Source organism: Balaenoptera acutorostrata, chromosome 8, assembly GCF_949987535.1.
Source record: "Balaenoptera acutorostrata chromosome 8, mBalAcu1.1, whole genome shotgun sequence".
Lineage (NCBI taxonomy): Eukaryota > Metazoa > Chordata > Mammalia > Artiodactyla > Balaenopteridae > Balaenoptera > Balaenoptera acutorostrata.
In genome coordinates, this window is record NC_080071.1 from 60,856,371 (window position 1) to 60,870,607 (window position 14,237).

At 48.4% G+C, this 14,237-nt stretch overlaps 1 protein-coding gene across 1 annotated transcript; it reads left to right on the forward strand.

Annotated features, from left to right (window-relative positions):
• The first annotated feature begins 7,363 nt into the window (after positions 1 to 7,363).
• FZD7 (frizzled class receptor 7) lies at positions 7,364 to 12,961 on the forward strand. Its single transcript, XM_007190537.3, has one exon. The coding sequence runs from the start codon at positions 8,196 to 8,198 to the stop codon at positions 9,918 to 9,920; it is 1,725 nt and encodes a 574-aa protein (XP_007190599.2). The 5' UTR covers positions 7,364 to 8,195; the 3' UTR covers positions 9,921 to 12,961.
• Positions 12,962 to 14,237: the final 1,276 nt, after the last annotated feature.

Here is a 14,237-nt window from a genome sequence, read left to right on the forward strand (position 1 = left end):
TTTGCAGACACCAGCACTATGGTTAGTGAGGTTCTCTCTAGTTGCTAGAGCAGGCAGGTAGGCAGGTGACTTCATTAATGGGGATAGTAGGATTCCAAGGGAAGGAGCTAGGAAACAGCTCCTGTGACGTGGTCTTCTTGTCTTCTCCTTTTAAAACAGGTGTTCCTTCTCCTCTTCCATCCTTTATTCCTTCCTTCTCTCCTTTCCTTCCTTCCTTTCTTTTTCCCTTTCTCCTTTCCTTCCTTCCATCCATCCTCTCTTCCTTCCTCCCCTCCTCCCATAGTATTCCACAGGAAAGGTCTTTACTATCCTGTCTTTCCATCCGCGCTCCTGTTACCACCACCTAATTGCTCTCCCTACTCACCTCACTACATCATGGCTCTTGCTTCCCCCAGGCTTCTACTCCTTCCTGGTTTCTGCTTGTTCCTTTCTCATTGAATGTTTCTCAGCTTTTCTTGTCAATGTATTTCACACTCAGACTCCCCAAATGAAAGGATCTGATTGGGTGGCCACTGTATATCCAGTGGGCACACTTGTTGGACAGAGGTCTGATGCCAGACAACCTCATGGCTGGGTCAGATGCTTGCCTATTCCTGGCTCAGCTATCTGGGGTTAGGGTTCCTATAGTACAGGGGGCAAGGATGGCAACATCAGTCTGAGGAAATGCTGTGAATGAACTGTAGGAGTAGCAGCTGTTACCTTTTAGAACAGCCACTGTGAACTCACTGAGCTTCATAAATAAAAGTCTCAGACCTAACATCACACCCTGCAACCAGACATTCATCCAACCACCCCCTCCCTCTCTTATCCTCTCTTACACATACGCGCGCACACACACACACACATACACCCCTCACATACCTCATCCTCCTTTATGTTTCTCATTATTCCATCCTTCAGTTCAAAACCTAATCAAGTAGAGTGAGGACTTTATGCAAGACCAGAGACCTTCTATGAGGCATCAGCGACACAATACAGCTTTGGAATACGAGTGTGGGTCAGCGGTTCTCAAACCTGACTAATTCAAAAGAATCACCCAGTGAGTTTTTTTTTTTTTTTTTTTTTTTAAAGTGAGTTTATTTATTTATTTTTTAATTAATTAATTTATTTTATTTATGACTGTATCGGGTCTTCGTTTCTCTGCGAGGGCTTTCTCTAGTTGCGGCAAGCGGGGGCCACTCTTCATCGCGGTGCGCGGGCCTCTCACTATCGCGGCCTCTCTTGTTGCGGAGCACAGGCTCCAGACACGCAGGCTCAGCAATTGTGGCTCACGGGCCCAGTTGCTCCGCGGCATGTGGGATCTTCCCAGACCAGGGCTCGAACCCCTGTCCCCTGCATTGGCAGGCAGAGTCTCAACCACTGCGCCACCAGGGAAGCCCCACCCAGTGAGCTTTTAAAAATTAAATCCCCAAGTCCAATGCCAGAGATTCTGACTCAACATGTCTGAGGTGGGGCCCAAACTTCTGAAAAAACTCCTTAGGTGATGCTGATGACCAGTCAGGTTTGAGATCCACTGCTCTAGCTCCCATGTTCACTCTTCTAGAAGGTTCTGGGGGCTTTTATTACTACTTTGAGTCTTCTTCCTGCAGCTTTTCCTAGCTCTCTGCTGACGGTCCTGGCCTGCCAAGATGGGGAGGGCCTGGTACCCTGCCAAATTTCCCATCTGCCCTAGTGGGCTGTAGCAGAGTGCCCACATTTCTTAATCTAGAACTCACTGGTGCAGTTTCAGTAATGGGAATTAACTTGTTCCTTGGAAAATTAGAAAAAAATAGTGGTCATTACCGAGTGGGTTTGAAACCTATATAATATTCAGTATAATATTCAGGGGGTCATCACCAATCTGGCTTGATAGCCCAAGCCTAGAAAGTCTGGGGCTTCTCTAAATTTTAGAATGGCTTTTGATCCGACATATAAAAGGACCAAAATTAGTGATATTTACCATGAAGACATCAAGCAGCAGTGCAGTGTGAAGTGGAAAATGTTACATAGATCAGGTTTCAGTCCAGGCTTTGCTACTGTAAAAAGGAGCTTATACCTGGAACCTTGAGGATTGTTATAAAATTAGAGTTAGTGTACCTAAAGCACCTGGTACCTTATAAATGGTAGTCATTCTATTAAAAATATAACTGTTTTTGATGCTCTAAATCATCTGAAAATAGTAAGTCCTTATAAATCCAGTGGTGTGCTAGAATCAGCCCTTAGGGGCTTGTGAGAGCTGATTATGTGCATCTTTTCCAAACCCCAAGTTCAGTAACATCATGTGGCTGGAAATCGGCCATGGTATCAGTATTCACACCATGGAAATTGGCAAATGTATAGATCAGGGCTTATTTCCTGGAGAGCTAGTTATTAAACATTTACCAGCGTACCACTGTAAAAAATCATAACCTCAGCAAAGAGCCAGCGCCATAAAATATGTACCTAACTTGGTCTTTTATTTATCTCTATGATTTGCATCCATATAACCAAACCAGGATTCTGCCCACATGATACTTTGCCCACAGATCACGAAGCATTTTGTAAACATTATCTCATTAATTCCCACAACACCCTGGAGAGCTAGAGATGTTAAGTGACTTGCCTGAGGCAGAACAGGAAATCAATGGTGAAAAGCAGAACTAAACCAGTCTGTACTAACACCTCTGCCACACTTCCTACACATCATTATTGTCCAGACTGGCATAAAGCCACGGGTAGTGATTACCAGTGATGCTTTTACCTCATAACCCAAATAGCCAATAGTCAAAGACTTGGTCCAAATGCTGGTCCTTTGAGTACAAATCTGACTCCCAAGAACGGCTCCCTTCTGCACTTGGAAGTTTTTCCCCTGGGTTGCTGATGGTCTTGTGTTAATCAACTTCCCCACATTCTTTCTCCCTCTAGTCCAATGACATGTGTTTGAAAAAGACAGTTGGCCAGAGAGAGTTAGGGTTTTGTTTTGACTCCAGTAGATGCAAGTGGCATTATAACCAACCAACATGGGTTGTTATTTGTGACCCTTTCTCTGGACACTGCAAGGGCAGAGACCCAAGAGTTGTGTCTCTCTGAGACCTTATCTCCATAATACTTTGGGAAGGAATAAGTAACCCTTGTGGTGAACCATCTCTACAGGGGCTCACCCTCCAATGGGTTTTCACACTCTAGAGTAACCCTGCTGCCCCTTGATTGTGGGTAGACTTAGTTTCTTGCTTCTAATGAATAAAGTAAGGCAAAAGTGACAGCATGTCACTTCCAAGATTAGATTACAAAAAGACCGTGACTTCTATCTCTCGGGAGCAAGGTGCCACGCTATAAGTGGCCTCATGAGAGGTGCACATAGCAAGGAACAGATGTCTCTGGCCAACAGCTAGCAAGAACCTGTGGCCTGCCAAAAGCTACGTTATGAGCTTGGAAGTGGATCCTCCTCCATTCGAGCCTTGAGGTAACCGCAGCCCTGACCAACACCCTGACTGCTGTCTTGTGAGAGACCCCAAGCTAGAAGACCAAGCTAAGCACACCCAGATTCCTAACACACAGAAACTATGAGATATTAAATATTTGTTGTTTTAACCTGCTGTGTTTGGGAGTAATCTGTTATATAGCTATAGATAACTAATACAATCCTCAGCCAACCAGGAAAATGGTCGAATAGACTCAGTCACCAGATCTACCACACAAGCCACCTCTACGTGGGAGGGCCTAGCATACCCGACAGGACTTCAGCATGGCCCTCCTCTAATTCCTCTCATTCAATCTAGACATCTCTAACTTTCATAACACTTAGGGATAAAAATGTTCCCATTTTTTGAATGATCCAACACCCCAAACTAAAATGGAAAGAAGTCAATGGCAACCTGGCAATTGGATATTCCAAGTCCTCAGTGTTATAAAGTCACAAACTGTCTGGTAAAAGAGAGGCCAGAAAGGAAAGTACATGCTAAAAGCTGCCCTTTTGGGTCTTGCATTAGTAATTCTTGCAGCTGGAGTTTCACTACAACCACAGGATTGTTGCACCACAAAGGTGGCCATTTTCAAATCTGGCCTGACATCAGAATGTAATTCCACTAGATAAACCTGGGACTGGGCCAAGATAAGTAACATTTAAATAACTGGAGCCAATGAATAGCATCACTTTTCTATGGAACCCTATGACTATGATGTGAAGAAATAAAAGCCTTTGTTGTTTTAAAGGGCAGGGACAATTGCAAGTTTTGCAGCAGACGGTTACAAAAGTTTCCACCCTTAGCTCTCCAAAGAAGATACCAGTTAATGGCTTTGGGAGTTGGGTGTGGAAGTTGTTACTTGGAAAAGACAATTAAATTGATTCTGAACAGATGTGAACCGATGTTACTACATTTATCATAGAGCCTAAAACAGACTATTTAGGCCCCTACACTGTGAGCTTACTTTTCTGAACTCCTCCCTTTTATTACTTAGCTCCTTGAAATCAGCATTCTATATCAGGCAAGGCATAGAAAGCCACCACACCCCTCTCACAAACAGCAAATTCTTATTTTTCAGAATAATTTTGGAGTGGTTTTTAAAAAATCATCCTAAAAAACACTACACTCTCCACAAAATTGGCTTTGCTTCTCTGTTTTTTGCACTTGTCTGCCTGGGTCAGAGAAAGAGGGCTCCCATCTGTGATACATTTCATCTAGATAAATGCGGCTGGGTTTTCTTCACTTACATGTAGATTGTTTTAAAAATATCTCATTTGTCCCTCGTATTGTTTTTTAGATTTATTTAATTTATTTGTTTATTTATTTATTTTTGGCTGAGTTGAGTCTTCGTTGCTGCGCGCGGGCTTTCTCTAGTTGCGGCGAGCGGGGGCTACTCTTCGTTGCCGAGCCAGGGCTTCTCATTGCGGTGGCTTCTCTTGCTGCGGAGCACGGGCTCTAGGAGCACGGGCTTCAGTAGTTGTGGCTCGTGGGCTCTAGAGTGCAGGCTCAGTAGTTGTGGAGCACGGGCTTAGTTGCTCCACAGTATGTGGTATTTTCCCGGACCAGGGCTCGAACCCGTGTCCCCTGCATTGACAGGCGGAATCTTAACCACTGTGCCACCAGGGAAGCCCCTGTCCCTCGAATTTTTTAAGGGCTCTCTTTTTTTCCCTCTTTTTAAAAAATGATTCCTATTACCTCATCAGGGAGTTGTCTGGGGCTATAATATGAGGAGAAGCAGCTCATAACTAAACTGGTTTTAGTGGTATTTAAGACAGTATTTTATCCTGTCAGTTTTCATTTTATTAGATGACAGTGCTTGTAATTTCTCCCTCAATAAGCAAAGATGACTTAGATCAGTGGCCTGATGAATAAGCACGAACACTTGATTTAGAAAAGGAGACCATCCTGGAGCTCACAGAGAGAAAAAAGGATTTCCAACCCCCCACCACACACACTTTAAATGACAAAGCAAAGAAGCAGCACCGTCTGTAAACAACATCTTTCAAGGCAATCAATATCAAGGCTCCCCAGGGTTAGGTGATAAGAATAATAATTTAGAAAGAAAATGAGGAGCCCTTAAAAAATACAAGGAGGCAATGAGACATTTTAAAATAAAATATTATTAATCCTTCGTATTACCTGAGGCAGACACTACAAAAGAAAGAGAAAAAAAAAAAAAAGTCCTGGGTGTGAAGGGAAAACTGATGCTTTGGAAGAAAAAGATGAGGACTCCTGTTGAGGGCCGGACAGACAATGGGAGCAGTCTGACACCCTACCTTGGCCTAAATGATTCAGCCCTCCAGACCCATTAACAAGAGTGGAGAAGGACAAAGAACTGTGAAGTGGAAGGACAGATTCCCCGTAAACCAGTAATAGAAAAGAAAGAAAAGAAAAACAGAGGAAGCCAAAGTCTCCCACAGAAGGGAACCCAGTTAATTGTCTTCGATTTCAGGATCAGTTTTTTCTTGCTGGAGAAGAGGCTCACCGCGGGCAGCAGAGGCAGCAACTTCTGCAAACATGCATCCTGATCAGAATCCCTCAGGGTTCTAGCGCCTGGAACTGAGCTGGCAGGAGGGAGGGCTCAGCCAGGAGTTAACACTTTTTAAGGCATAGGATTGCTGTGCGTGTGCGTGTGTGTGTGACAGAGAGGCAGATTTTTCCTTTCTCAACATGTCACTTTCCTGCGTAGGAATTCATGATATTCCTCGCAGTCCAGCGAGAGAGGAGAAACACCCCCCCACCCCCCGCCCCCGTAACTTCTGATCTCGCCGGGAGTAACCAGAGAGAGCGCGCCAGCGCCCAGTGCCTTCAGCCGGGCGAAGATTTGACCGGGAACAAAAGGACGCTTGCCAATCAGAAAACGCTACTCGAGAGCAAGGATAACCACTCTTTGTGTTTTGAAAACTCTTTAATTAGCAAATGCCCTTGGTTTCTAATACGCATTAAAACTTTTCTACGGAAATTCTAAGGATCAAATCATTGCTTCTGCGACGAAGGTGGGATCCCGAAGGGCCACGCGTCGCAGAACTAAGGAAAACAAGGCAATCAAATACTCGCTTTAAACCGTACAGTGTTCCTGGGCACTCGGCCGCAGGTTTTTTTTACAGTCATTTCCCCCAACACTGTCTTAGTTTTCTAATGACTTCACTAAAGCTATACCAGATCCCTAGACTCTGGGCCGTGCGCGCGGTCAAGGTGGGCTGGGGCCTGTGTCCCCCGCGCCCGCCGCTCCCCGGCTCTCTCCCCTCAGAGGGGTCTGCACTTCCTCCTGCCTTAAGCCGGCCCCCTCCGCCCGACTCCGATTTCTCCTCGGACACGGCCCCTCCTCCTTTTTACCGCGGGGAGAGGGGGTGAGAGGAGATTGTGGCCTCACGTGGTCTGAGTCCCGGGAGAGAAAAGCAATCCGCGAGGCGCACCCCTTTCTTGCCCCATACCGAACCCCACATTTAGGATCCCGCTACCTAAAAGCGCCAAGCCAAACCCAGCATTTTCAGCCCGGGGAGAGCTAACGTGACTCCGGATCACGTCTCTCTCCGCTGAGGCGCTGCTCTATTCTCAGCTTCTCCTTGCAAAAGCCTTGCCCGGTGTGCGCCCTTCTGTTTAGGAATGTGTATTTTAGTGTATCCGGAAGAGGAACAAATCTTTCAAGCAAATTCCCTTTCTGGTGCGCTCCCCCTCCTCCCCCGGCGAGCGAATTCAGGGTAAAAGTTTTTCTTAACTTTTCCCTCCCAGCCCCCTGCCCCTCCCCTCAGGAATCCGCCCAGAGCGCTGCGGACAGTGCCTCTCCGGTTCCCTAGCCCGCCCCTTCCGACTTCCACCCAATCCAAAGGCGGCCACACAGAAAACAAAGGCTGCCATTGGGCCTCCCTGGAGCTCGAGGGCCCGCCCCCGGAGTGGTTTGTGAATGGGGGGAGGGGAGGGGGCGGGGCGGCCCGGAACCCTGCGAGCCCGACGCTTCTTCTGGCGAGTTGAGCGGCTCCGAGGCGTTACTCTGCGCTCCCTCCCGGCGGGCGGCGGCGGCTGCGGGCGCCGGGACTCACCGGCCAGGGTTGAGCGGGGCTGGAGAGGCCAGGCCCAGGCCGCGGGCACCGGGACCTCGCAGCTTCGGACGCAGTGTGACTGGATTTCTTGAAAGAACTCGCTGAGCTCTTGGCTCCAAGACGCCGATCGGACTCAGCGAGAATCAGCCGTTTGGCTGAAACTTGGGGCCAGGATATTGGGGCTGAAGGAGCGGGGAGTGGAGAAGGAGGCGAAGGAGGAGGAGGCGGCGGCGAGCGGAGCCTCGAGGCGAGGAGGCGGAGCAGCACCGTAGAGGCGGCGGCTTTGGCTAGCAAGCGGCGGCGCCCGGCTCTCGCCTGCCCGGGGGCCGGACTTGGTGTGGGGGGCGCGCGCGTTACTGTGCGCTGTGAGTCAAGAGACTTGGGCAAACTTTGAAGGGTAACCGGAGACGCTTGTTGCTCCTCGCCGCAGAAAAAGCCTCACCGTTACGTCGCGGCGAGCGGAGAAGGCGGCCCCCGCCGGCGCCCCCGGCCCAGGCAGACGAGTTTGGGCCCCCGGCTGTTGCGCGAGTGCTGGGCGGAGGTGGCGGCGGCGCCCTCGCGGCGCGAGCACCCCAGCTGCAGCGCCCTCGGCTGCGCACCGCCCACGGCCCAGCCCCGGCGCCGCGAGGACTCTCATGCGCCCGGCGCAGCGGCGCCTCCCCGGATCCCAGCCTCTCCCGGCTGCCTTGTCGCGATTCTCGGGCTGAGAACGCCGCTGCACCCGCGGCCGGCGATGCTGGGCCCCCGCGCGGCAGCGTCGCGCTCGCCTCTGGGCCTGTGTACCCTGGTGCTTGCGCTGCTGGGCGCACTGCCCGCGGGCGCCGGGGCGCAGCAGTATCACGGCGAGAAGGGCATCTCAGTACCGGACCACGGCTTCTGCCAGCCCATCTCCATCCCGCTGTGCACGGACATCGCCTACAACCAGACCATCCTGCCCAACCTGCTGGGTCACACGAACCAAGAGGATGCGGGCCTCGAGGTGCACCAGTTCTACCCGCTGGTGAAGGTGCAGTGTTCTCCCGAGCTGCGCTTCTTCCTGTGCTCCATGTACGCACCCGTGTGTACCGTGCTCGATAAGGCCATCCCGCCGTGCCGCTCCCTGTGCGAGCGTGCCCGCCAGGGCTGTGAGGCGCTCATGAACAAGTTCGGCTTCCAATGGCCTGAGCGGCTGCGTTGCGAGAACTTCCCCGTGCACGGCGCCGGAGAGATCTGCGTGGGCCAGAACACTTCGGACGGCTCCGGCAGCGCGGGCGGCGGCCCCACCGCCTATCCCACCGCGCCCTACATGCCCGACCTGCCCTTCACCGCGCTGCCTCCGGGGGCCGCTGACGGTAGGGGCCGCTCCCCCTTCCCCTTCTCGTGCCCACGCCAGCTCAAGGTACCCCCCTACCTCGGCTACCGTTTCCTGGGCGAGCGCGACTGCGGCGCCCCTTGCGAGCCGGGCCGCGCCAACGGCCTCATGTACTTTAAGGAGGAGGAGAGGCGCTTCGCCCGCCTCTGGGTGGGCGTGTGGTCAGTGCTGTGCTGCGCCTCGACGCTCTTCACCGTGCTTACCTACCTAGTGGACATGCGGCGCTTCAGCTACCCGGAGCGGCCCATCATCTTCCTATCGGGCTGCTATTTCATGGTGGCCGTGGCGCACGTGGCCGGCTTCCTGTTGGAGGACCGCGCGGTGTGCGTGGAGCGCTTTTCAGACGACGGCTACCGCACGGTGGCGCAGGGCACCAAGAAGGAAGGCTGCACCATTCTCTTCATGGTGCTCTACTTCTTCGGCATGGCCAGTTCCATCTGGTGGGTCATCCTGTCGCTCACCTGGTTCCTGGCGGCCGGCATGAAGTGGGGCCACGAGGCCATCGAGGCCAATTCGCAGTACTTCCACCTGGCCGCGTGGGCCGTGCCCGCTGTCAAGACCATCACCATCCTGGCCATGGGCCAGGTGGACGGGGACCTGCTCAGCGGGGTGTGCTACGTGGGCCTGTCCAGCGTGGACGCGCTGCGGGGCTTCGTGCTGGCGCCCCTGTTCGTCTACCTCTTCATCGGCACGTCCTTCTTGCTGGCCGGCTTCGTGTCGCTGTTCCGCATCCGCACCATCATGAAGCATGACGGCACCAAAACCGAGAAGCTGGAGAAGCTCATGGTGCGCATCGGCGTTTTCAGCGTGCTCTACACCGTGCCGGCCACCATCGTTCTGGCCTGCTACTTCTACGAGCAGGCCTTCCGCGAACACTGGGAGCGCACCTGGCTCCTGCAGACGTGCAAGAGCTACGCGGTGCCCTGCCCGCCCGGCCACTTCCCGCCCATGAGCCCCGACTTCACCGTCTTCATGATCAAGTACCTGATGACCATGATCGTAGGCATCACCACTGGCTTCTGGATCTGGTCCGGCAAGACGCTGCAGTCGTGGCGCCGCTTCTACCACAGACTCAGCCACAGCAGCAAGGGGGAGACTGCGGTATGAGCCCCGGCGCCTCCCCCGCCCTTCCTTCTCCCACCCCTTAGCAGGGGGAACGGCGCGGTAGGGGAAGAACTGCGGGGTGGGGGGGGGGGCTTGTTTCTGTAACCTCCTTACGCTCCAGTGAGAAGTGACCTGGAAGTGAGAAGATATATGTAGAGATAGATATACGTGGGTTTGGAAAAGAGACCTGAGTGGAAAGACGGTTTGGATGAAAAGACTTCTGGCAAAGACTTGCAGGATGATGACGATGATGATGTTAATCCTGTACGGTACGGACCGACCTGGGCCAATCGAAAAGATTGAGATCAGAAGGTTGCTGTGAGTTCTTCCCGGCTCTGGGGCCGAACGGGGACTGCGAGCGATTCCCCTGCTGCAAGACAAGTGGCCTGTCCTCACTCCTGTGAGGCCCGGGTGAAAGGCACAGCTCTGTCTGCGGCGGCCGCTTTGTTGGGAAAAGGGAGGACTCCCTGCAGAGTCCTTGTTAAGCGGTGGTCAAACCGTAATCTCTTTTCACTGGGGCCATACTGGAGCCCAGATGGGTTAATTTCCAGGGTCAGACATTACAGTCTCTCCTCCCCTGCCTCCTCCCGCCTGTCTTTCCTCCTCTACTCCTTTCAAGACTTGTAAAGTAAGCATTTTGAAGTCTCGGGAGGCCTGCCTCCTAGAATCCTAATGTGAGGATGCAAAAGAAATGAAGCTAACATTTTGCAACAAGGGAAAGATGGCGAGTAGTAGGTATTTCTACTCCTTTTTTTCTTTTCTGGGGAAGGCAGGAGGAAGAAAGAAGTGTGTTTTATTTGGTTTAATACCCTGAAAAGAAGTGATGACTTGTTGCTTTTCAAAACAGGAATGCATTTTTCCCCCTGTCTTTGTTGTAAGAGACAAAAGAGGAAACAAGTGTCTCCCTGTGGAAAGGAACAACTGTGAAGACAGCAACTTTTATAGGCAAAGCAGTGCAAATCTGAAGTTTCCCTTTGAATGTTAATTTGGTTGCGATAAACATTCCTTTTTAAGGAAAAGTGAAGGGCAGTGTGCTTCCATACCCCTTTCTGTCAGAGGTTCTGACTTGGCTAAAGGAAATGCAAGGGGTTTTGTTGTGTTTGTTTTAAGTAAATTTAATTCAGAACACATGATCCAACAGGCTCTGTTAAAACGTTCAGGGAAATCTCCCCATTCATTTTTTTGTCTTCCCATAAACCTGCATTTAGGTTTTTTTCTTTTTTTTTTTTTTTAGGTTTTTTTCTATTTTTTCCCTCCAATTTGAATCCTTCAAGATAAAAGGAGAAGCATAATGCCTTTAGCCTCATAATAAAGGAACGTTAAATTTTTTAAAAAGTAAAAAAGCATTTTGTCCTGTTTCCTTTGTTCCATAAATCCGTTTATAAAATATCATGTGTATGCTGACCCTGTCTTTGTGTGGCCGGGTGGGAAGGTGACCTGCAGAAATGACAGTGAGTGAAGCGGACAGTTCAAACCATGGGCCCCATTTTTAAGGAAAGTCATTAAAAGAAGGTAAACTTCAAAGTAATTCTGGAGTTCTTTGAAATGCGCTGGATGACTTAAATTTATTAATCTTAAATCATGTACTTTTTTTTCTATAATAGAACTCCAATTCTTTTGCGTAATGGGCTAAAGCTCAGCAGAGAATTATGGGAGCTAACCTTTACTCCACCTTTGACACCACCCTCCAATCTGGCAACACTATCCTATTTCTCAAAACAGTCTTTAAATGCTGTTTTAAATAGTTTTTAAATCATAGAGGGTACTGTCAGGAGTACAAGTTGCTTTATATATGTAATGTTAGGTTGAGTGGAGCTGCTTTTTATATTAAAGTTAACATTGACCTTGTGTTCCTTAAACCTCCAAAACTGTCTGATTTGTCAGATTTTTAAAACTCCCACTACACAGTTTTTGGCATCTTTTGTGTTGTATCTCTTGCATGTGAAATTTGTAAAATAGAGACAAGTGCAGTATGTATATTTTGTAAATCTCCCATTTTTGTAAGAAAATATATATTGTATTTATACATTTTTACTTTGGATTTTTGTTTTGTTTTGCCTTTAAAAATCTTCAAGGAAGCCCCACTTTATCACATGTACAGATCACAAATAAATTTTTTTTTAAATACAATGTGAATGTATATTTAGTTTATGGTTCCTATGTAAGCCAAAGAACAGAATGTTGTATTATAGAAAGATGGTATGGAAGGACGCCACTGTATGTGTCCCTCATAGAGGAAAATGTTATATATATTAAGGTCTTTTTTTCTCGCCTTTTAAAACAGAGTGTGATGAATGCCTTAACTGTCCTTTATTTTTGTTCTGTTGTTGTTGCTTCCGGCCTCTCTCCACACCACCCTACCACACACACCACTAAGCTTTTTCACATCCTGCTCTGGATAAATTACTGAAGGTACAGAATAAGCATCTCTTTTAGAGGGGTGCTACGTGATCCATGTTTTTACTACCCTTCAGGCATAGAGCCCATATTTGAAAGACGACTAGATATTTTTGGTCCACTTTTCTGGAGATGTTTTCCTTGGGAAGAATTCTGTGATTTTTTTTTTTTTTAATCACTGATTGGTGTTTTTGTATTCTAAGGCCCCTTATCTAAAGTGTTGGGACTTAAATCCTTTGGGTTCAGGTGGCTGGGAAATTCTGTAGTTGATTCCAGAGATCATAACAGGGGCATTGCACGTAGAGCCTTCCCAGCTGTAGGCTTCACTCTACCTTGTAGGTCAATTGAGCCAGAGGTCAAGTGATTCCCCAAGATGGCAGTGACTCAGCAGCTCCGGCAGGAATAGACTCCACGCCTGACCCCAGGATGGCCTCAGAAGCCACTGAAGCTATTCTCTCCTCTTGTCAGAGAGGCTAACTTTGGAATCAGATTAGACCGAGAAGCCTTCGCTATCCAGGCACTTTGATATTAAACAGTCCCTCAGGGAAATAATAAAGGCATTCTAAATACTTCCAATACAAGCCTCGCCAGCTCTTTTTTTTTTTTTTTCCCACTTTAATTCAGGTGTCTATTTGCTGGCTTTTCATAATAGAGTCCCCTCATTCTCTGGCAGCCATCACAGCAGCAGACAGGACACTGCTGTTTCTCCTTCCCTGCTTTGGCTCTAAGTTTCTGTACTTCTAAAGCTCAACAGAAACAGTTCTGTTTTTGTTTTAATTAATAGGCTCACACACATGGCTGGTGTGTTTTACAAACACATGCAATGAAAACCAGTGACAGTCCTCACCAAGAGGAGGAAGGCTTGCGGCTGCACTGTGTGCAAAGCGGCTTTAAGATCCTCCTGGGGTTTGAACATCACAACGGGTGGGAGGTCATCTTAAGCTGTGAAGATTTTGGCATCGAGGAAGGAAAAAAATAGCGACTTCAAGTCGCTTAAGGTTTATCCAGTTTTTGCTCATAAAATGACACCTTTTAGGTTAAAGCATGCCTCTTCTAACACCACAGTAATACTGCCTGTTAAGAGTGTTTGCTTTTGGAGTAGGAGGAAGGCTCCCAATGGGGTTTTTTGCTCGCAAATTAACTGCTGAAGGCACTTAGACCCTTCTGTGGGAGAGCTATGTGACTGCTCCTGTAAATGTGTCCCTTTCCTCTCTTGTCAGTGCTGCCTCGTCCTACAGGGCGCTCACAGATTGCAGAGCACTTGTCTTTAGCGAGGGAACAAAGACTGTGTATGAATAAATTACTACCTGCTTTTTTGCAAGCAAAGATAAAACTGTTCAGTTTAATTCCTTTCACAATGTGGTACATCCTAACGTCGTAGATTCTTACCTAAGAATTTTAGAGCCTTGGGGATCCTTAAGGAGGTGCATCTTTGCAGAAAATAGGTGAGAGAGAGAGTGCTTGTGAAAGGGCATGTGTGGAGTAAGAAAAACATTGGCAGGAGTTTGGTGTTAATCCCTAGTTAAGAAGCAGAAACACTTGTGAACATTTTCTTCAGTTTATAAAACAAAATTAGTCTATACAATAACCCTATGCAACACCTAATCTTTTAAAGTAGGTTTGTGAGAAATCTTGGTGAGAAACAAATAAATGTCCTGTTGACAACATCTCACCATTAAAGAAAAAGTAGATTTTTTTAATGTGCTTGATAGAAAATAGTGATATCAGAAATTCTCTGGGTAGAACTATAGGAGTATAACAGCTGTAGGTTTGAGCCCTGTAATTATACTGGGAAATTCTCTTCTAACTCTCCCATCTTTAATTTCACTGAAAAGGCAGGTGGCTATTTATAGATGGTATATTTTTATATATGCATATGTGGATGGTGAATAACAGTCTACAGGGCTCCAGGAAATTCTAGTA